At 39.5% G+C, this 23,860-nt stretch overlaps 1 protein-coding gene across 1 annotated transcript in view; it reads right to left on the reverse strand.

Moving 5' to 3' along the window:
* Positions 1-962: 962 nt before the first annotated feature.
* Positions 963-23,860, reverse strand: part of cerk (ceramide kinase) — a 61,023-nt gene continuing 38,125 nt past the window's right edge. Inside the window, exons 9-13 of the mRNA XM_047389253.1 lie at positions 23,715-23,820; positions 23,169-23,248; positions 10,253-10,458; positions 4,499-4,713; positions 963-1,556 (exon numbers count right to left, since the gene is read on the reverse strand). Coding sequence (XP_047245209.1) covers positions 1,484-1,556; positions 4,499-4,713; positions 10,253-10,458; positions 23,169-23,248; positions 23,715-23,820 — 680 coding nt within the window. The 3' untranslated portion in view covers positions 963-1,483. The remainder of the gene's footprint in view (positions 1,557-4,498; positions 4,714-10,252; positions 10,459-23,168; positions 23,249-23,714; positions 23,821-23,860) is intronic.

The raw sequence follows: 23,860 nt of genomic DNA on the forward strand, positions 1-23,860 counted from the left end.
CAGGCAAGATAAAGTAGAACTTCAGGTACACAGAGTCCAAAAAGTAGAAAAACCTGCTTCAGATTTGAAACTGAATTATCTGATTTATTTTTCCTTTAATACAAGTATTTTAGTTTGACTTCTCTATCTCCTTGGATTGCTGTCCAATTTATGTTGTGATAGACCATCATGCATTAAGCTGAAGGTCAACTAACTACAAACATCCAGAATCAATATAAAGAGGTCCAGGGGATTCAAAAGAGACAGATTTGAGAAGTAAGGTGCGTGTGTGTTTATAAAAACAGATATAAGAAAATAAAGCAGTTTTTCTATGAGTGTGTTTGTGTGGCTACTAGTGGTGGACAGCTAATGGCTTTAGCAGAAAGCATCTGAAAAATGGCTGATGTGGGTTTAATTGGGAAAGAGCTAACTCATGACATCTGCACTTTTACACTTGTCACTAATTGCACATCCCTACAGCGGTTCTGGGAAACACATTCACCTTTGCATACATACACACAGCTTGTCTGTATAGACCTACATAAAGTTTCATCCCTATAAGAGCAGCAAAAAGATAGCTGATATGTTTATTCTCTGGTGGCTTTGCTACTGTGGGTTCAAGACCAGCTTGACCTGGAACTTAGGAGAGGTAAGTGAGGCTAATTTTGGATCAGAGGAGTAGATTGTCTGTAATAACATTAACAATGCAGAAATCTGGCTGATCCCAGGTGATGATTAAACTGCGAGCAGTTCTTTGAGCCGGAGAGGAGCACGGCTCAGAGCCACAGGTGCGGCACAGCAGTGCCGAGACACTCCTAGTCATTCAGCAAGCACTTTTCCTTATCACCTGGCAGCCACCAGGGTCCTGTTAGTAGGGTATTAAATTCTTTTTATTAGTGCCTGTGGCTCATATCGGCTTTCACTTGGGTCACATGAAAAATCTCATTTTTGTTCCTTAAAAAAGAAAGATATGATTGCTCGCATGTGTTTGACTTTTTTATGGTTGATCACTTCACAAACATCTTTCTTCATTCTTTTCACAGAACTGTTCCACCCTTATTGTGTCTTCATGTGGTGCAAGGTGATATCCTTTTTATGTTCTCCTTTATTGCAGCTTGAGTCCAGCTTGGTTTCATCCTGCTGCAAGAAGTCTCAGTATGTCTGGGATGCTCTGAGCTTTAACATCTTTGTTTTTAGTGAAAACAGCACTAACAGGGTGTGGAAAATCACATTTTATCCAACATTCATCCAAAAAGTAATGAATATAATAATAATGTGTAATATAGTAATAATGTGATACAACATTTGTTTAAATTCAAAATGTTTTAGTCATTTTCTACCCAAATATGTTGAGACGCATTTAAGCAAACACAATTATCATTAAAAGGCAGCTTCCGTGAATGAAACATAGATATTGCATGTGCTTTTCCAGGAAATCTTCAACAATGTGAAGTATTTTTTTTTCACAGCCTTTTTCTTCATGACATACGCTGGACAAATGTCTTCAAACAGCCACCTCTGCGTCTTGCTGCTCCTCAATTCCCCGAGCAAAAAGCCTAATCAGCTGGCATTGGACACTGTGGACAAAAAACAGCACACACACTCTGCATCATTTAGCCTGAATAACAAACCATAATCTTAATGGCTGTGCTCATTTCGCTGAGACTTTACTGCCGAAGCAGCAGATGCGAAAGTAGTGCATCATAAAGTGCATATTTCTGTTCAAAATTGTAAGTGGAAGTCTTTGTTGTTTGCCTGTTATAGATGTTATGATAAACCTGAATGAAATGTGTGAACTTGTTAACATTTCTTTTGACATAATAGCAACAATCTTCATTGTATTTTATTGGAATTTTCTGTGATGGACGGACACAAATTCAAAATGCTTAAGAACAAAAAAACCCACAGCACGATACTGCCACCACCAAGTTTCACTATGTGGACCGTAGGTTGAGAGTATTGCGTATTATTTGTTTTTTGCCACACTTTGTGTTTTGCATCAAAGCACGTTGTTTCACATGCTTTGTCCAGTGGTAATTTTTGCTTTTATGCAATATGGAAACTGCCCCCACCCTGTGTGTTGAGGAGGCCATCTCCTGCTACTTGGTTTGTGGCAAAAAACAAAGAATTTATTATGGATTTCTTTCAGCATGTCTTTCTTCATACTTTTACATTGGGGCCAGATTTATGGAGTGCGCAACTAACAGTTGCTCTGTCATCTGATTCTCCAACCTGAGCTGTGGGTGTTTTCAGCTCCTCTACAGTTACCTTGGGCCTCTTGGCTGCTTCTCGGATTAGAAAACTAATTACATTTTTTAGACACTGGATTGATTGATGCTCCGTGACAAGTTTAAAGCTTGGGAATTTATTTTATAACCAATCCCTAATTTAAAGTCCTTCACAGCCTTATCTCCGACCTGTTCGCTCTGTTCCTTTTTCTTCACAACGTTTTTTGTTCACTGAGGTCCTTTAAGAAAACTCTGAGACCTTCATGGAACAGCTGAGTAAAGGGGGCTGACTACAAATCCATGCCTGTCTTTGAATTATTTTACTTGCAATGTACATTTTTGCACCACTTGAGACTTGATTTGATGTTTTAGATGGCGCTTTAAGTTTCACTTTTTTCACAAGTGAAGCTCTTCCTTCCCCCTCCTTCTACTTTCTTGCTTCGCCTGGGCTATTACCATTAATTATCCGAAATACACTCCGCTTGGCTTACTCCGGCAACGATTAGCAGCGTGGAAGGGGCAATAAATGGACAGACTTCTGCTGTAATTAAAGGGGAGTAGTCTTTTAACACGGGGAGGGCCGTTAAATGAGCAACATTACAGCGCCATGCATCATTGGAGAAGTACAATGGAGCATGAAATAAATGATGCATCAAGCGGATCCACTCCAGCTGTGCAGAGATCTGATGGTTGGGGACAGTGTGGCCTGAAATGAGGACAAGAGCAGAATAATGAAGGGGCCTAACTCCATATAGTTGCCAACGATTGTGCAGTGGGGAACAGGGAAAGGATGTCGTGACTAGATCCTGGACACTTGCAGGGCTATTGGTATTCCCTATAATTACACAAAAAGCACTTCTTTGTGACCAGCTTAAACCAATCAAAAATGTATATTTCATTTTATATTTAATGTTTACCCACAAACTGGGAACAAGGATATTGTGGAATTAGAACAGTTTTGTCATGGGCCATACATCAGGGATAAATGACCCCATAGTGGTCCAGCACCCTAGTGGTTAAAAGCTTAACACCTAATATACTTGGCATACCTTCTACAGGAATACACCCTCTTCAGAATCAATCGTTTGAAGAACAGCTCTGGTTCCTAATTTCATTTTCCTTTCAAATTGATATTGTTATGGACCAAGCTGAAGACCTCATAATTTAGATGCCAAAATGTGCTTTGAGTTTACTTTAATCAGCCGCCGGCTGGTTTGTTTGAATGATGTCCATCATGAATTTAAGAGATGTGAGAAACTGCTTAATGTGTTTGAGTAGTTAAAGAAACAATGGGACAGCTGGTTATGCCATGTGAGATGATGTATAAAAAATGGTTTGTATAGTGTGTGTGTACTGGCATCAATGGTGTGAAATGTACAGTGCGGTATTGTGCCAGGGTGGTGTTACTTTAGTTGGGTTTTTTTCCACATTTCATTTTCGTTTTTACATGTTTCCTTACCAATAAACTGGGGAAGGATGTGATGTAGTGATAAAACAAAATTCTAATCCAGGGGAACATCAAAGTCATCAGGATTAATCCTCATAACGAACTAAAATCTCAGCAGATTTCCACATTTCCAAGCAGTTACCCAGTACTGTAGATATTTCCAAGCCACTCACTTGGGATAACAAAAATGTTAACCGCATCTTCTGGCAGTCCTCTCAGCAGTTCTTTAGATATTTCATAAAAGTGGAAAATAAAACTCGGAACTGTGAGTTTTTCTTAAGTGCACAGTGAATACAGAGCTGTCAGGCACACAGAGCACAATCTGTTTCTACTTAGGTTTTGAAACATGAAATATTTTGGGGAATTTAAGCAAAGTTTACATTTTAATACCAAGAAGGAAAGTCTTTGCTGTGAACGTCCCACTACAGTGATGCAAGAAGTATGAGCTCTGAGAATATTTCAATATTCCTTCCATTATAGTGCTTCTACAATATTATGTGCTGTGATTTAAAGCCATTTGCTGGTTCGTATCTATGCTGAGTGATTTGGCACATCTTGATCACCACAAGAAGTTCCATTTGAAGCTACAGGGCTTATAAAAATGAGAAAAAAATAATGTTCCAAATATCCACATTAGGAAGTCAAAATTATTTTTTTAAAAAGAATCATAAAAACATTCACATGGGCAAAACATCCATCCATAAGAGGGATCTTTTGTTTGTAAAGTTTTTTCAGTCTGAGTTTAGATCAAAGGTTTTAGTTGTTGTAAAAAAGGTAAAAATTATGCAGTTTGTGAAATAAAATGGCTACTATTACTGCATGTTTGGATGTGCAGCGCCCTCACCTGACTTGAATGGCAGCATGATGCAGGATTTCCCCATCGCAGGTCCAGCTGCTCTGGGCAGTGCTGTAGTCATTAGTTTCTTGGAATGAAGAAGTGGGGTCAAGGTCTGGATTCTCTGGATGTTTGCTTGGATCTTCTAGAGGAATAAGGTCATGGTTCCAGGGCTGGAAATGAAACTTTCTCACTCTGTGGACTTCCACAAACCAGTGATCAAACTGTAAGAAAAAGGACAAAGATGGGTGAGAAACGGATGTCAGAACAGGCAGAGGTAGGTTGCAGAATATGAATAGATATTTCTTTCATTTTTACAAGAGTTCCTGTTTGTTTAAGGTAATTAGCCCACTGCTGTGTTCAGCAGAGGAGCTGTTGAAATTTTGATTGCACCGTTTCATTATACCCCGAATGATCTAACATTTATTCCTGTCAATTTTGATGATTATGGCGTTGATTTTAATTTATTAAGGTCTGGACTGATGACTTGTCCACAATGAACCTTGCTTTTCATCCAATAAATGCTGGAGATGGGCACCAGTCCCATGAAAGAACCTGAACTGGATTAAGTGGGTTTTAAAAAATGGCTGGATTGCCATAACCAATAGGTTTTAGTATTTGGATTATTTTAGTGTTCTCTATTATTGTCACTTAATGTTCTACTTATAGGTCTTTCCTTTATGCTGATTTTCTTAGTTAGTTATGCTCTGTTCTCTGTGTATTTTATCTCAGAATCTTATTTTTTGCCTTTTGTGTTTGGTTCATTTCCCTATGTTTACTCTGTGTTTTATTACCTCCCTCCCTCCCTCAGTTTTCCAGCTTAATACTCTCCTGCAGCTCTTCTACATGCCCTTGATTATACTCACCTGGTTTCAATGTCACTAACCACATCTCCTCACTATGGTGTTCACGGTTCACTGCTGGGTTCTAATTTTGTGCTCTCCCAGGTTTCAAGTCCTGTTCTCCTTATTCCATGTCTGTAAGTCTTCCTTGTTTTATTATTCAATTCTGCTTACCACTAAATAACATCCTGATGTCTTGTTCGCATTTGGTTTCTCCTGAACAACCTCAAAATATGATATATATAGATGATTCAAAATTTTTCTTAAATCTTTAGACCAGTGGTGTCCAAACGTTTTGCACCATGGGCTAAAATCGGAAGTTACTCAGGAGCCATAATTTATATATTTTTCCAAGTATTGTTTTCTTTTTACCTGCTCAGCAATACATTAGACATGCAAGATTTTAATGAAACAAAGTAGAAGAGAGCAAATTATTGCAAGTCCAAAAAAGGCTCTGAAATGTGGTAACTTTTTGGGTCGAATGTTTTCTATCTTGTTGGTCTGGAAAATATTTGTAGTCTATTCCCAACATCAAGAAGAAGTTTCTTCAATAACCCCGCTGGATTTAGCCAAGTTTAATACATCGGTGTGCTCACCCTTAGACGTTTGTGGCCCTACTTACTATGATACAAATTTGAATGCAGAAAAATACTTAGTCTTGTACCTCACTTTTTTTAAGATATAAATACTATGTCACTGAAAATCTTGTCCTAAAAAAAAATCACAAAATGTGTCCATCTGCGTAGGCTTTATTTGTTGGAGGGCCACTTTGTGCCACTCTTGAACTGAGTCAAAATTATTTCAAAGGTCACACTTTGGACACCCCAGCTTTAGACGGTAAACAGAGAGTGGATTTAGCGATTACCGCACTTCAGTTTTAAATTTGTTGTTTAAGTTCACCATGTTGGTAACATCTTATGTTTAGGAACAGAAGAGACCATATTTGGGCAAGAGGGTAAAACTGGAGACTTTCTATAAAAACAAGCGCATTCAATCTTTGGTTTCGAAGAAGCCCCAATTTCAAAATCCAATTTGACTGCCGACAGTATAAAACATTTTGAAAGTTGCAGGTATAATCTATTTATCAGCACTTCTGGCAGTTTGTGTCTCATTAAACCTGCTTCATCTGTGGTACTGTATATTCTGTACATATTTTCTAAAAATGTTTCCTAATTGAGAGAAATACATTATTGGCGTGTGTTGCTTAACAAACTTAGCACCCTAACAACTAGCTCCCAACAACTTTCACTTAGAACGCGCTCAGCGTGGCTGAAATCTGAGCTCCGACTCTCAAGGCAAATCAAACACAGCTTTAACAGTAGCTTGTACTTAAGTCCCTAAAATGCAAACAAAGTAACATCTGGTTTGTTAAAGTGTTTTAACATTTAGTTAGTTATTTATGTGCTCCTGAACTTACCAATCAGTAAGATCAGTGACACTTAGAAATGCTCCTTTTTAATAACAGAGGCTAAAAAAACAGACTTGGCTCACGTGTTCACTGATAAAACAATCAAACATTGAGGCTAACAACAAAAACACCTGATGCAAAAGGGATGTCGCAGGAGCAAAGCTGCAGAATAGCACAGACATCCATTAGAATACTAGGTGAACTTTGGAAAATTGAATAAAGAAGAAAGAGAGATGAAAAGAAATAATTTTGTCAGAATCTGCTTTCATCTCTCTCTCTGTGTTGCAGAGGTTCAGCTGCCCTATCTTCAACTTCACGGGGTGCCACTTTCTCTCTGTTCTATTCTTCTTCTTCTGCCCCCTCCCTTTTCTTCTTTTCTTATCCTCTACCATCCTCAAAGCAGACTGACAGCCATTTATTTCACATCAAGCCCACTTTATGACTGCAGCCGCTTTGCATTCATGCTGGACGGTCTGCCTAAAAAGCTTTCTGACAAGGCCATGAATACGCTTAGTGGCTCCTCACGTCTAGTCCCTGTCTGCTTGGTTGGACTCAGATGCTGATATTAACTCAGCTTTGATACAATGTTCCACTCACCCTACTTGTATAACTGCTTGTCTGCCTTTCTGCGATGCAAGTTATACGACCAAGACAGCCCTAAACTAAGGAAGAACCAAACCACTGCCAGGGCATTTTAATCTGCAGCCTAGAAAATGAGATGAGTCAATGTGATATCCCTTTTATTCTTAAAAGCTGTGACAGGTGGATTTGTGAAACAAAATGAAAAATAGGACTACAAACTGACAGCCAGGCTAGCAAGGCTATACTTAGACATGCTAGCATGCAGTGGAACGCATGTCTAATCTATATGCTAACTATTACTACATGTACATGATTTTTACAAAACACTGTGGATACCAGTGCTCCTGTTTGTCTCACATTATAGCTTAAAAAGTAAAATGTGTATTTAATGCTGCTGATGAAGCAAAACAGTAACTAAGGAGGAGAAAATATAAAATAGGCAATAACAACCACCAATGACACTTGTGTGAAGTGTCCTGAATGCACTGAATGTTCGAACCAAATACTTTTTTGGCCTTTCTGCAGAAGATCAGCAACAAAAACGAATTGGCTGGTAACTGGAATTGGCTTTGTAGGTCCTTACTGGTGCTGAGCCAATTGGAAAATAAATCTCTCTTCTTTTATCTAGTCTGCAAACACACCACACTAAATGTTTACGGGGAGCTCTGACAACAACGGTCCTTTGTTGAATTTCTGGCTCAAGAAATTAGTTTTAAGATTTACAATTTTCAGTATCTGTGATGTGTTTAAATGAAATCAGAAGAAGCACAGATGCTGTAGGAAACTTCTTGAAAGGAAAGGGTAGTTTGTACTGAGGCATGTCAGCTGTTTAGACTGCCACAACAGGCGATCTTTCACCAGATAAGGGAAGAACTCAGGATCAGCTAAAATCGGGTGGAGGAGACCAGAGCTTTACAAAGACAAAGAATAAAAATCTTACTCACAAAATCTCTTATCGGTGCATCAATCCTTTATTTCTCAAGTGAACATCTGAATAAAGGCAAATCCATCTAATTTTTAAAACACTTTCTTAAAAAAAAAAATCTCATTCTGTTGGTTTCACAGTGGTTTTAAAATGACATAACATTCCAAAGTCAGTCCACTTAGTTGATCTCCTTGTGACCTTTCAAAGTTACTGCTAGAGGCATTTGTTCTTCTATGTTTGAACCTTGACAACCAGTTACAGCTTAAATAACATGTCAATATGCATGCAGCAATCACATTCTCAACTCTTACAGCAGAGTAGTAACTTTCTCAACAGAAGAGGAACCTGATTACGTTCTTTCTGATGTAATATGTCCTGGAATTTCAGCCATACCATAAGAAGCTGATTGCTTACTTTGTCAGTGCAGTTTTGCAATCAAAACAAAATAAATTAGGAGAAACTCCCCTTGTTGCATAATTTACTGTATTAAATGAGAAAGGCTGCTTCTGGCAAAGTATTTCATATTTACATGCCAGTAAGGTAGATAGGCATGCAGATATGAAATGGACACTAAACAACCACGCAAAGGAGGTGGGATGGAGAACACAGGGAGTTTAGTGGTGATGGGGGAGTAGGGAAATATAGACGGAGATGGCAACAAATGCTGCGATGTGAAGAGGAAAAATAGATTAGTAATGTAACTAATAGCAGAGATATTTGTTCTGCATATCTGTAAGTGCATGTGAGAATTTTTCACCAGGACGTGAACAGAGTGGTGGTAAGGGTCAAAGCCCTTCAACACTTGGGGCCTAAGGACACCACAGGGTGGCAGGACCAACCACAGAGGGATGCAGCAATCACATTAGTGGAAACCCCCCAGGTCAAAGAGGCACAAGTAAAGACGCAGGGCATCAAGCTCTGACCGGTCAGTCAATTCCAGTGGAGGGCAAGCCCAGAACCAGGTCACTCAGGCAGCAAGGCCATCAAGCACCAAGAATGGAAGAACACCCCAAGTACTCCCACCCCACCGGACAGACACAAGCCTGCAGTAGGAACGGGGAGGAAGGGACCCCCACCCAAACTAGGGGCAATCTCTGAAGCCCATAGTAAACCACACACATCCCTAAGGACTATAAGTCAGTATCCAGGAGCCCATCACACCTCAGCACAGACCAAGCCCCCACTCAGACAGCACCACAATAAATGAGACAGTCCTGACCCAGATTACTGCCATGTGTCTGAACTGCATTAAAATCAAAGTGCAACATGAAGCCAAATAAGGCAGAGGAGTGGCCCAGAAAAGTACTTCAGTGGCAAGTGCCAAGAAGATTTGTGACTGTTGTTCACCATGTCTAAGCTCGCACCACTCTGTGAATATCTTTGAGGTACTCTGTTGTCTAACAACAGAAACAGAATAAAACTGTAAATGAGAATGTTTTTTAGGCAAATTAGTTAGTCTAAGATTAAAGTGCACGGTCTTTTGTCAAATACAGATAAAGATGTCACTGGTAACAACAAACACAGTTTAAAGTTTTACTTCTCTTTCAGTGCAGCTCCTATAGATTAAATGTCTGAAGGTAATAATTAGTAATCAGCAGACTTCCCCTGGTGATGCTGTCCTGAGAGCGGCATTAGTCTATCGGCCTGTTTTCCCATACTGCATATCCCTGATGCAGCGATAACTGGGGCCTTTCTGATCGGGATAGGGGTTATTTATGGCACATGGGAATGCATAAGGGCTAAGGCACTTGAACTGAAGAGAACCATGCTTGGGGAAATTGAGCAGAGTCAGCAAAGGTAGGTGCTAGCACAGCAAGAAAGAAAGTCTGCCTTCTTGCTCATTTATGGGATTAACGCTATCAGTTCATCTATTCATCTGGAATCTGATTTAGAAATGTAGCAGACTACAGCAAAATCCCACAAGATTTTGCTATTTTATCCTCCTAAATTTAAGTTACCTACATCTGGAATATTTTGCATCTAATGACAAATGGATAAACCCCCACCTGGTCTTCTTGGTTGATGTGTCGCAGAAGATGTTTGAAAAAGTCCAGACGGGAACACTTCCTGACCAGGATCAGGTCTGTCGTGCCATCCGCAAGGTGGGCGGAGGGCGACAGACCTTTTGGACTCCGAGGACACGCGCAGCTCATGCTGGCCGCGTTGATGGCAATAAACCTACCATGGATCACACTCCAGTTTCTGCCGCCATCTGAAACACAGCAACACATGTTATGTTAGATTTATGAACTTGGCAGAAGGAATAACAAGGAATGAAAGTCATATGAAGAAACTTGGTATCAATTTGTTTTTGTTCCTTTATGCCAAATTGCACTAAAAACGTTGGTTACATTCACTGAACTGTGTTCACTTATAAGAGCTTTTTCTTTGCCATGGTTTCCCCTAAAATATGGTTTGCACCATCTTTTCAGAAAAGATAACCCAACAGTGGCCTTGAAACTCCTCAAATACCTATAGCTTTTAAATGAAATCAGTCAAAACTGACCAGAACTTGGCTTAAAATGGACCTTATTTTACTTTAACTTCGGTTACCCATTTTTACATACCACATTTTAGGTAAATGTTTGATTCAACCAAACATGCAACCATAGTTTCAGCAGTATGTCAGCATAAAACCATGTAGCTGTACAAGTTGGACAATCTACAGGTGCCAAAAAAAAGTGATTTATTTTGGCTTTGAGGTTGACAGTTCAAATTATGTAGTGTTATGAGTTCTGGGGTTAAGCTCCGATCTTCTTAGGCAGCAGCAGTGAAGCTGATGAAAGTCCATTATGATCCAGATGTCTTTGCAGCAATGCTCAGAGCACCTTCCACCTCATGATGGAGAAAAAATTGAAAAAGTAAATGCACTCCCTTCTGTTTGCAATCAAGTTTAGCCAAGCAGGAGTTCACAATATCTAAAGAGCAAGATTGATAAATAGCACACTAATGGTGTTAACCTTCAGTCAGATTGTCATGAATAAATGCACATGTGGCCACAAAATCCTAAATGACAGATGCGATGGTTGCGCTTCACAAGTCATGACTGTTCCTTGGAGATTAGCCACTGTTTACTTGAGTAAAGGTGAATCAAAGCCGCGACGCCATAGCCCTGTGGGGAATGGTGATGTCTGTCAGCGGCGTGATAGTTGGCGAGGGAAGTCGCTACAAACTGATCACAGGCCTCCAAATTAGCATCGGACTGTTTTATGAGCACCTCAGAGGGAAAATTATGTGATCTCAGACACCAAAACGATTCATTACCTTTCCCCCTCACTCTGCAAAACAAACTTACAGAGGTGATAACGCAAACCGATGATAACAAGTCCGCTGAGGCAACATAAAAAAAAAACAACAATATTCTAATTGGGAAATGGTGATTAAAGCCACACTTTAAAAACATATCCAAATGGAACAACTCCACCAACTGAGTACTGCTGTCTCTGCATTAGGAGAATGTCTCCAGATGAGTATTTACTTTCGATGTGGAGACCAGCTCATTTGCAGAGAGGGAGTGTGTCGTGCCTCATTGATTTAGCAGTTGTCTGAGATTTCCCTCAGCAGAGAACAAAATAAATAAATAAATAAAACACCACAAAAACAAAGGGTGGCTCTGGCGCGCGGCAAACCCTCCTCACAATGCTAGCAAAGAAACATTTTTTTCCTGATTAGTGGGAGTCTGTCAAACAGCAAATGCAAACACACACTAAAAAACAGGTTATGCTTGCTGTCATATTTATCCAGGTAAATATACACACACCAGTAAGCCGGAAGCTGCAGCCTGAGAAAGACAATAATCTGAAATTTAACATAAAGACAATAATTGGAAAAGGAAAACACACACAGAGTTGTTCCATAGCTGAACGTATGTGCATGAAGCTGCGGTGCACACACCACTAGACGTTTGTGCTGATGTGTGAGTGGCTTGACACAATTGCAGATAATGTTTGTTTGCCCATAGTCAGATGGAAAAATTCAGGGACAAGGGATGGCGATGCACAGACTGGACTGTTTTTGAAACCTCAGCCACTGACCTAAACCAACTAACTGATGTGGTGACATCATACATCAGTTTCTGTGAGGACATGTGTGTGCAGGCCAAAACCTTCTGCACCTTTGGGAATAACAAGCCATGGTTTACTCCACACCTGAGGAATCTGCGCAGGGAAAAGGAAGATGTTCACAGCAGTGGAGACTGGGCGCGGTACAGGCAGGCCAGGAACAGACTAACAAAGGAGATAAAAGCAGCCAAAAGAAGCTACAGTGAGAAGCTTAAGAACAGCCTTTCTACTGGTGACACTTCAGCTGTATGGACCGGTCTGAGAAACCTGACTGCCTATAGGAGCCCCTCCAACCATCCTGAACAGAGTCCTCGCCTGGCCAACCGTCTGAATGGCTTCTACTGCAGACATGACAAGAAGCCATTCACACCTCAACTCATCCCCTCTACATCCCATTCAGGAACAAGTTCTTCCCACAAAGCTACCAACCCCCCACCATCAGATCCTCTGCCTGCACTAAAGATCTCCGAGGAAGATGTAAACAGGCTCTTTCAGCGCATGAAAACAAAGAAAGCTGGAGGACCTGATTACGTCTCCCCATCATGCCAGAAAGCCTGTGCAAATCAACTTGCTCTGATCTTCAACAAGTCACTGGAGAAATGTGAGGTCCCCTCCTGCCTCAAACGATCCACCATCATCCCGGTGCCCAAGAAACCCACCATCCTAGGATTAAATGACTACAGGCCTGTAGCCCTGACGTCTGTGGTCATGAAATCCTTTGAGCAGCTGGTGTTGAAGCACCTGAAAGACATCACAGGCCCCCTGCTGGACCCCCTGCAGTTTGCTTACCGAGCAAACAGGTCGGCAGATGATGCTGTTAACTTAGGTCTACACTTCATCCTGCAACACCTCAACCACCCAGGGACGTACGCCAGGATCCTGTTTGTAGACTTCAACTCGGCCTTCAACACCATCATACCAGACATCCTCCACCAGAAGCTCACCCAGCTCAATGTCCCAGCCTCCACCTGTCAGTGGATCAACAGCTTCCTGATGGACCAACAGCAGCAGGTGAGACTGGGGAGCATCTTCTCCCGATAATGGTGTTTATGACCTGTTTACGATGCAGCTGTTGTTTCCCATCCTTAGAGAATGACGTTCTTTGTAACTAGGGACCTCCAAATGATAATAAAAAGAGTGGAACGGACAGATGTTTTTCAGAGTGGTGCGAGAGATTGTAACTGAAAACATCTCTATCTGTTCTCCTCGCAGCGAGCAAATAACTAATTCTTTTTCTTTCTCTTCTTTTTGTGATGTTATAAGTATTGCAGGTTGTTTAAACCTGACATTAATTTGGTCCTTCGGAGCCGGATTCCAAATACGCATGATGATTCCAGCGGGTTGGTGGACTCCAGTAAAGACCGTGGCAAGTCTTGTCAGACTCACAGACCCTTTCCGGGACTGGATCTCGGCCCGCCCGCTGGGGTCTGACGGCTGACGGAACTCCGAGAGAGAGGAGAGGACAAAGTGGAGAGTTGAATTTGGATTAAAAAGTGTGACGAATGACTGGGGGTCATTGCGTGAAATAAAACCCTGTGAATCCTAGGCCCTAACAGGTACGAGTAGGACGGTGGAGTACTGGAAAAGTATTAATAAGTAATACTGAAAATTCAGTGTGTAAAGGACGGCGGAGTCCTCTTGAGTATTAATAAATAATACTGAAAATTCCGTGTTTCCAGGACGGCGGAGTCCGCGTTTAAGTATTTTAAACGACAAAAATACTAAGAAAAGTCCGCGTTTAAAATGTGTGCATGTGAGAAATGAATGGAGGATTTAAACCACTAGGTTTTGCCTCATACCAAAGCAGTAGGATTGTAAGTGACTAACTTTTGTGGATGCAAAGGCAAGAATTCTCCACTCGAAAGAGTTGAAGTGAGAATTACCACAAACGGAGATTTTTCTGTCACCCTACTGAGCAGAATAAATCCAGTATTTAGAATACCCTAGGTATTTATATGCTGGACCAAATTTAAATAAAAAAAATGAGAAAAGGGGTGAGTAAAATAAACTAAAAATGAATAATAATGCAAAGATTGGAAATTTATAGAAGCACAGGATCAAATTAAAATATTAAAATTTAAATATTTAGATAAATGGATAACCACATATCATTATGATGGTCGTTTAAACTCTAAAAAATTAGTTAATCTATAGGATGCAATAATTAAAAGTACATTAAAAGTACACGTGATTTAAGAAAAATTGACAAAGAAGGTTATGAGGATGTAGATTATGGGTTAAAAGTAACTAAAAAGAGAGAGTTGTGATGCAGGAGATAAGAACGGACGTTTTTGTGGAAAGCAGAAAAGGTCAGAGGGCTAAGTAGTAATTTTTGATGGACTTGCAAAGTAGAACAGCAGGACAAAAGAAAGGGAGTAAAAAGCGTAGGTGGAAAGTTTTTGTTTTGTACCAAAGATCTGATGAGGTTTGACAGGATTGGATGGGCTAAAATGAGTCCCTTTGGTGAATAAATCCATCCCCACCATCATGTATGTTTTATTTGTGTTTATTTCTTTTTATTATTGTTTTGAGACGCTGAAGGCTGTTGATACAGCGTGTCACGGAGGTTCATGGCATGACACGTTTTTTTTTTTCTGTGTAACCCTAGAAAATATTTTACTCTTTTTAACAGCAGAACAAACAGAGTGAGGGGATTAATCGATAGGCTTACAGTTAGATACAGACGCAGAGCTGACTACGCAGAAATAGCCAGAGTGAAACAAAAAGAGGAAGAGCCTTTTGAAGAATATAGGATTAGACTGACAAAAGTGTTTAAAATACATAGTGGTCTACAAGAAGATGAAAACGAGCAAGGAGCTTATCGACAGCAGTTAAAAAATGCACTTAATACCTGGGTAAGGAGACATTTTATAGGGTTCCCCACAGCAAATCTAGAAGACTATGTTAATCATGCCCTCCATGCAGAAAAAGTAATGAAGGATAAAAAACAGAAAATATAGCCAGCACCTTTTTTCAGCAAGAAGAAGAAGAAGAACAGATTTATTATCAGAACAACAGAGGAAGAGGAGGATTTAGAGGCAGAAGACAAAATCGCAGGGGTCAGAGAGGAGGAGTAGGCAGAGGAAACTACAGACAATACACCTCACGGTGTTGGTGTTGTGGGAAAGAAGGACATCTGGTCAGAGACTGTCCTGAGAGGAGAAATAATGATTCAGCATGACTAGGACAGAAAACAAGTGAAATTGTTCCTAGTACCTCAGACGCCGATAAAAACAAAAACAAAAAAAAACACAGGGGCAGGATGTCCTCCTAAATTTCCAGGACTTTCTCTCCCTAGATAGCATTAAACCTGAAGTTACCTTACTGTTGAATGGAAAATCAATTACTTTTCTTTATGATACCGGAGCATGCAAGACCACCTGTAGAGAAACAATCCCAAATTCCAGATTTAGTGATCAGCAAATAACAGTGAGGTCAGCTAGTGGGAAATTAACACAAGTCTGTGAGTCTGAACCAGTTTGGACAAGAGATCCCAATGGACAGTCATGTCAGCTATCTATTCTAATAGACATAGGGACAGCTTTATTAACAGAAGGAAGAAGTGTCATTACTCGACTACAAGATCAGATGACACCAGATGATCTACATATTACCATGTGGCATAAAAATACTCCTGGACCAGATAAAACTTATGAAGAAGCATTAACTAAAGTAACCCCGACAAAAGTTATGGTAACTTATGTTTATACAGATGGAAAGAATAGTGCAGGAAGGGATACATTTGCATACAAAGTAACATTGAGAAATATTCCTTACTGAACAGGAGGAACTGTTCTTGAATGAAGTCCCTGATAAGTTATGGTCAACAGACCCTACCGATGTGGGTTTAATAAAAGGAGTGTTACCTGTCTAAATTAGAGCAAAAACAGAATACAGGCCCAGTGTAAAACAATACATTTTGAAATATGCAGGTAATGAGTGCAAGTATGGCCACGTTTGACCCTCCAGGAGGTAGTCAGGTTTTACTATAAGAGGGACACAAAGTCAGTAAAAAGAAACTTCAGTTGTGTAAAAACGAGGTTAAATACCTAGGCCACAATCTTAGCGCAGGGGGACGCACAATTGTAGAAGAAAGAAAGACTGCAATATTACAAGTTCCAAAACCAGTAAAAAAAAAAGGCAAATGATGTCCTTCCTTGGACTAACTAATTATTGTAGAAACTGGGTGCCAAATTATGCAGAAATAGTAGCTCCATTGAACAAACTAATGTATGAGGAAGAGCTGAAAATGACGTCTGAACTGAAATGGAGTGTAGAAGCTGAAGATGAAATTACCATGATTGTCAAGAATCAGCAGAAAAAGAAGCAAAAAAAAAACGAAGTGATTTGCAGGATTACAAAATAGTATGTGAATGATTTCCCCAAAAAAAGATGAGAGGGAAGATACAAACAGGATATGCATTGGTGACAAAAAAAAAAAAAATAGTGTTAAAAGAAATGCAACAACAAAGCCCACTACAGGATATAGAAATGTGGAAAAAACATGGAGCTGCATTAAAACATAAAAACTATATTTGACCAGATAATAAACCTGTCCTACCAAAGAACCTTTATAAATGGGTGGCAATATTTGAGCCATTGTGTTTCACAATGTCTCAACAGGGAGGAATGGTAGGACAGATATATTAATATTATATAACATATGGATTTAATTCTTAATTCTTATTAAAACAAAAATTTGTCAAACATGTTTAACATGTGCAAAACATAATCCACAAGGGAATTTAAGACCACGAAGGGAACAATTTCCAAAACCAAAATACCCCCTACAAACAATTCATATGGATTTTATTGAGTTAAACCACAGTGAAGAGAAAAGGTTCTGTTGAGTCATTATAGGTGCATTTTCTAAATGGATAGAACTATTTCCAACTAAACATTACAAGCACCTCAGGGCTAACACCCAATGAAATGTTATTTGGAAGACCATACAGATTACCACAGTTCAAAAATCAGTGGGAGTTAGATGAAGAAGTTAACCTAGCTGATTATATGAGGAGTATGTTAGAAAAGCAACAGAAACGAATTCAAATTAATGAGGAATGTTCTATTTCCCAGCAGGAAAACCAACTAGTGGAACCAGGAGACTGGGTGTTAATGAGTGTAAAAAAGAAACATTGGTATTTCACCTAAGTGAGAGGACCCATATTAGGTATTACTAACCACTCCCACAGTAGTAAAAATAGCTGAGAGATCAACCTGGATTCACCTTATACATTGTAAAAAGGTCATTTTGGTTGAAAGCTCCATCAGGGGAAGTGATTTACAGACTGATAATAGGGTGGATCCAGACATTTAGAGGCTGGAGAGATCCAAAAGTCAGTGAAGAAAATTAAGACACTGGAACCACTTAGAGGAGTCAAAATTTCAGCCAAAATGACTCAGATGGATGAGCAATGCATTCCATAGCTGGGTATTTATATTTTTTTTCTCATATTGTTTTTTTATTTTTCTGGTACTTCTGGGAAACAGTCAAGATAAATAAGAATGAATTAACACCTGCTATGAGTCATATGAAACAAGTAGCGCTAAATCAAGGAAGGCAAGATAACTTAACTATGTGTGCTAAATAAACTTCTTATACTTATGGTATTCAAATGTGCGTGAAATCTAAAACCACAGCTGTGGTGCTGATCCCACTCATTAGCTTGACCAAACGAGGAAGGAAAGGGCAGGTTTATAGAAGTTATAAATGGTACTTAACTAATGACAGAAGAGACACCTCATGGTCCATGATGGTAGCTGATGAAGGAAACAATAGGACACCAGAGTGGGGCACCACTGCTTATGCTAGTCATCAAAATAACTTGTTTAAGCTCCATAAAGCTGATAATGCAATCCAGGGAACAAAGCGAAGAGAGTAAAATTATGTTAGGAAAGTTAACCACAGACAACTAAGTTCCAGGTTATTACTGGAGTATCAGGAACAAATAATAACTGGTTATTGATGGTAGAGCAAGTGGCTAACATGACTAAAAGAGATTGTGTTGTGTGTTTGGGTCCCAGGCTTTTTTACAAATAATTCCAGCTGTGATACCACAACCCTGTGTGATGGAAATAATGAATCAAACTAATCCTAATGAAATGTGTCAGCACTGGGATTCTGTTTTTCCTGTAACTACAGCAGATAAGGACAAACCAGTATTCCATAAACGGGTCACCACTGGAAACTACACATGTATAAATATGACAGAGAGAGGCAATAAATTGGGAAATCTCACTGCAGTATGGTGTACTGCAATTGTAAAAGTAAATACGTATTTTAAACCTCTAGAGGAGACATTTGGTGGTGGTGTGGTGACGACAGATTGTTTGATCGATTGCCTTCAAAAGTAACGGGACTCTGTGCTCTAATTACTTTATTGTTACCAGTTTCAGTATATTCTATGTTAGTAGATGAAGTAACAGATGGACTATCTAGTGCAAACCCACATGATTGGCGTGATAGAAAGTGCAGAGCAGTAGCTTGGCAGACTGAGGGAGACTCTACATACATAGATGCTATAGATGAAGATAAATGAACTGATCAAGTAGCCGCAAGATTTGAATCAAGTATCTGTACGTGGTGTACGATGAACAAAAACGTAGACAGGATCAACTATATCCATTACAATGTTCAAAAACTAGGAAATTGGGCACAAAGCAGGTTTGAAGCTGTCCATGACTAATTGGCTTCAACTTCCCTGATGGCATTCCAGAATAGAATTGCTTTGGACATGTTGTTAGCTGAAAAAGGAGGAGTTTGTGCCATTTTTGGAGAAAAATGCTGCACATTTATACCTAACAACAGTGCGGCTGATGGCAGCCTCACTAAAGCCATAGAAGGTTTGAGATCTCTAAATGGCAAAATGAAGGAGCATTCTGGAGTAGACGCCTCGATGTGGGACTCCTGGCTGGATGTGTCTGGGAAGTATAAAATTTTTGTATCATCCGTAATAATTTCCTTTGCAGTGTTTGCTGTAATTTTGACATTGTGTGGATGTTGTTGTATTCCCTGCCTTCGTTCTTTGCTTAACCATCTCATCACCACAGCTATTTCTCCTATGGAAGACAGAGTTACCCAACTCTGTCCGTTATTTAAACATCAGGATGATGAAGATGATGAGGATGCGACTGACCACTTTTCTGGCCTGTATCCAGATCCATTTCTATATGATTCTGTGATTTGAATGTCAGTAAGTGCCTCTGAGTGTAATTATATTTGTGCTCATAAAAAATGATCTTGCAGTTAAAAATCTAAAAGAAGTGGCTGTTTAAGTGATATGAGAATATGAGCAAATATAAGATAAACAGGGAGGAAATGTTGGAATAATTTAATATAGATTTATCTTATATTTTCTCCTATCCTATCCTTAACTTGACTATTTGATTTTTATAACCTTTCATGATGTTTGTGTGAGTAAAGGATGTGATGAGTTTGTCTGCAGGCAAAGGTCATAAATGGAGCCGAGAAGGAAGCAGTCCGCAGTTGAGGAGGTCATAAAGATGAAGTGCTGATTGTGCTGAACAGACAACACATTGATCCTAAGATTGGAGGATACTGTGGAAGTGTGTTGTTAAAAGATAATGGTGTTTATGACCTGTTTACGATGCAGCTGTTGTTTCCCATCCTTAGAGAATGATGTTCTTTGTAACTAGGGACCTCCGAATGATAATAAAAAGAGTGGAACGGACAGATGTTTTTCAGAGCGGTGCGAGAGATTGTAACTGAAAACATCTCTATCCGTTCTCCTCGCAGCGAGTAAATAACTAATTCTTTGTCTTTCTCTTCTTTTTGTGATATTATAAGTATTGCAGGTTGTTTAAACCTGACATGTACTTCCTGAGGCAACTCAAGAAGTACAACCTTCCACAGGAGCTGCTGGTCATCTTCTACACTGCCATTCAGTCTGTCCTGTCTTCATCCATCTCAGTGTGGTTTGTCTCATCCACAAAACAGGACAGGTCCAGACTGCAACGAATAATCAGGAATGCAGAGAAAATAATCAGGGCTGACCTTCTCTCCATCCAGGACTTATACAGGTCTAGGATTAGGAAAAGGGCTGCTAAAATCTCTGCAGACCCCACACACCCTGCACATAAACTGTTCAGAGCTTTGCCTTCAGGCCGCCGCTACAGAGCACTGTTCACTAAAACCAGCCGCTACAGAGACAGTTTCTTCCCCCAGGCTGTTTCTCTGTTGAACATTCAAGAGTACAAAACAACAACATACAGATGTTGCAAATGCACCTTTTTATTATATATGTGTATATTGTACATTGTAAATATGTATATTCTGTAATACAAAAACAAAACCAAAGAGCAAAGTGTACCGGAGTCAAATTCCTTGTTTGTATGTACGAACTTGGCAAAAAAGCTGATTCTGATTCTGATGTCCAACTCTAGCCTGAGCATAAGCTGACTTGCTAGAGAGTTGGAAAATCAATAGGAGGGTTGTAACGAAACATACAGCTCACAAAACAATACAGGATTTTAGGCTTATTAGAACAAGACAAGATGAGATTTTAGCAATATGCCCTGGAATAGAATGAATCCATATTTTTGGTTTTGTTGAATATTTTAGTCCGGGTTTGACCAGTCTATACATTGCAGTAGACTCAGTCAGTCATGGCAGTCGGCTGCTCACACTGAGCCAGGTTCTGGTTCCGCTGGACGTTTCTTCCTTTTAACGGAAAAGTTTGCTTTCCCCTGTCGCTATATGCATGCTGGGTATAAGGGATTGCTGCAAAGTCAATAGCACAATGCAGCAACTCTCCACTGTCACTGCATGCTTGTCTTGGAGGAGTTAATGCTGCAAGTCACTGACTTGTTGCAATCTGCTTGGCTTCCTTAGATAGAAAACGTTTTAACCAAATAAAATAATAAACTGAACTTGAATGTATTGTTAAAATCAAATTGAAATGTAGTTGACTGATGATTGGGCTGAATTGATTTTTTTCTTTGTAAAGTGCCTTGCAATTAAATTTGTTGTGAATTTGAGCTTTATAAATAAACTGAATTTATGCTTGTCTAGTCTAGGAAAGTCCAAATGCCAAGCAAGCAATGGAAATGTTTTTATATCTTTCTTACCTTTTATAATACCTTTATTCTATTCGCAAATAGAATAAATGTATTATACATTTCAAGCCGATGCTAGCTAAAAAATAGCTAGTTGTGTTATTCTCGCTATGCTTGAAGCTGCAGTAGGTAACTTTGGTAAATATTTATTTTTTACATATTTGTTAAAACTGTCACTATGTCCTGACACTGTGATATAAGACAGATAAAGTGAAAAATTCAAGCTCCCCTGGGTCCTCCCAGTGGTCCTACTGTCATTTGCAGAACTATACCACTCCTGGTCAGAAACAACCAAGAGCCAGGAAGAATGTCTTAGCAGAGTCAATCACGCTCGTGTAGCCCCTCCCCCGCATAGCACGTACTGTTGTTCAGGCTCAAGATTGCTGGTGTGCTTATGGTGGGGAAACATGCTTACGTTAATGGAAAACTGCCAATTTCTCGAGTGGTTCCTGCTCAGAAAACAAAGACAAGTAAACAGAAGAAGACCAATGACAGAACGCAAGCTGCACTTTCACGGCTGGCTCCATTGTAGGGGCGGAGCTGTGGAGGGAGGGCTGTAGCAAAGCAGAGAGCAAGAGGGAGGGAGCTGTAAAGTTTGCTTGTTCAAAATTTCTGCCTAAGTCAGTTTTCTCAGAATGTCCTATTGCAGCTTCGACATAAATTGGATGGTTCATGCTAAATTGTGAGGAGACAGAAGAAATTACTAGATATTACCCGTAAATAGTTTTATCAGAAGCGTTGATACTTTTGAATTGAACAAGTTTCAAATGGATCACTGGGATGGTGCAGTGCCTTGGAGCATTAGCATTCAAAATGTGAGGCTTAAACATACAGTGGGTCATACTTTTGGCAGACATTTGAGAGTGGCATTTACATCCACTCTCAAAGCCTCCATCTAAAGTTATTTTAGAATATTTACAATAAAATAGTGGTAGTGACAGCCTTGATATATAATCATAGACATAATTTTACAAAAAGGGCCCACTGGGTTTAAGTTTTGCATGTCCTGTCACAAATAACAAAGAAGCTATTGCTATGCTAAAAGAGCTATAATTAGTGAGCAAATGCTATGATACACATGCTAAACAGAATAGTATTTTTTTATGACTTGCAAATGGAACTGGCTTGACTCGGTTTTTACATTCTTCCCAGATCCAAGCACTGACTGAGCTTAAACTTCACCAGGAAAAATGACATGCTGAGAGTCGCTGGATGGCTCTTTGCAAGACAGATTTCACTTGGACAAGAAGGATCATAGCACTTTAATATCGAGAGATCTCGCGGCGCGAGATCTTATTACATCCCTAATCATTAGGAAAAAAAGATCTCCAGCAGGGAACACTGGGGAGTTATTCACTGTCACTATAACCAGAATATATTCGCTCATTAATACCTAATCAGGAATCTCATTAAGAATTGTGTTGCTCTGCAGGGAAGAAAAAAAAAAGCAGTATGAGAAATTACAATAAACTGACATTTCAGGAGATAATGATTCTTATTTACACTCTGTCCAACATAGGTACATTATCTTCTTTAAAAAACAAAGGGAAAAAAAAGCTAATCTCCTAGCTGATAAAATCAGCTTTATGCATAAAGACAGCCAGTGTACAATTGTCTCATCTTTGTGTTTTTTCTCTACATTCTCAAACTACAACTCATTTTTAATGGCAGCGGTGTCAAAACAGAGAAATGAGCCGATAATGAGGCAGAGGAATGAAAAAAAAAAAGGCCTTTCCCTCTTGATTCAGTCGGCACATTTCAAATAATGTACCAAAGCTCGTACCTTCAGCTTGCTTCTCTTTCTCCTCCGACACCTCATTGTGCTTGTCTTTTGATGAGTTCTTGTGCTGACAGATGCGGCACCTGAAACACCATTGCAACCTTGTTTTACAACCATTAAATCATTGGCTTTTGCTGGCATTCAAGATTGTAATGGGCTCTTATGATTAATTAAACCCAAATGTATTCAGAGCATTTTAAACATCCCTGAATTTTTTTTATCTATTTAAATTTCAGCAGTTCTTTTCTGCAGCTAAAATGTCTTCTGAAGCATATTTAGATTTCTTTTCATGGTGACATAAGTTATGTAATAGATTAATGGATTTCAGCTCCCATAGTAAATGTAAATAATGTCTGCAGCCAGAATATCAAAAACTGAAGCACTTAAGTCAAAAGCCTCTTACACAAGAGTAAGCTGGCTTTCAGTCCTCAATAATTTAGCTCCCTGACAACATAAAGTATCCCATTAAAGTGCATTGCTACCGCTAGATGTCATTAGATAAGTTAAAACATTGTAACATTGTGTTGAAAAGCTGGAGATGTTATTTACCCAGATCGACACCGCAGCTTGTCTCTTGGGTGCCCCACATTGTCCTCTGCTGGTAGGAAAGAAACTGTGCCCTCATAGTCATTGTGAGACAGAAAGGTTTTGAAGCCTTTAAAAAGAGGGATATAGTGTTATATGGTGTTCCTAAT

Source organism: Girardinichthys multiradiatus, chromosome 17 (genome assembly GCF_021462225.1).
Source record: "Girardinichthys multiradiatus isolate DD_20200921_A chromosome 17, DD_fGirMul_XY1, whole genome shotgun sequence".
NCBI lineage: Eukaryota > Metazoa > Chordata > Actinopteri > Cyprinodontiformes > Goodeidae > Girardinichthys > Girardinichthys multiradiatus.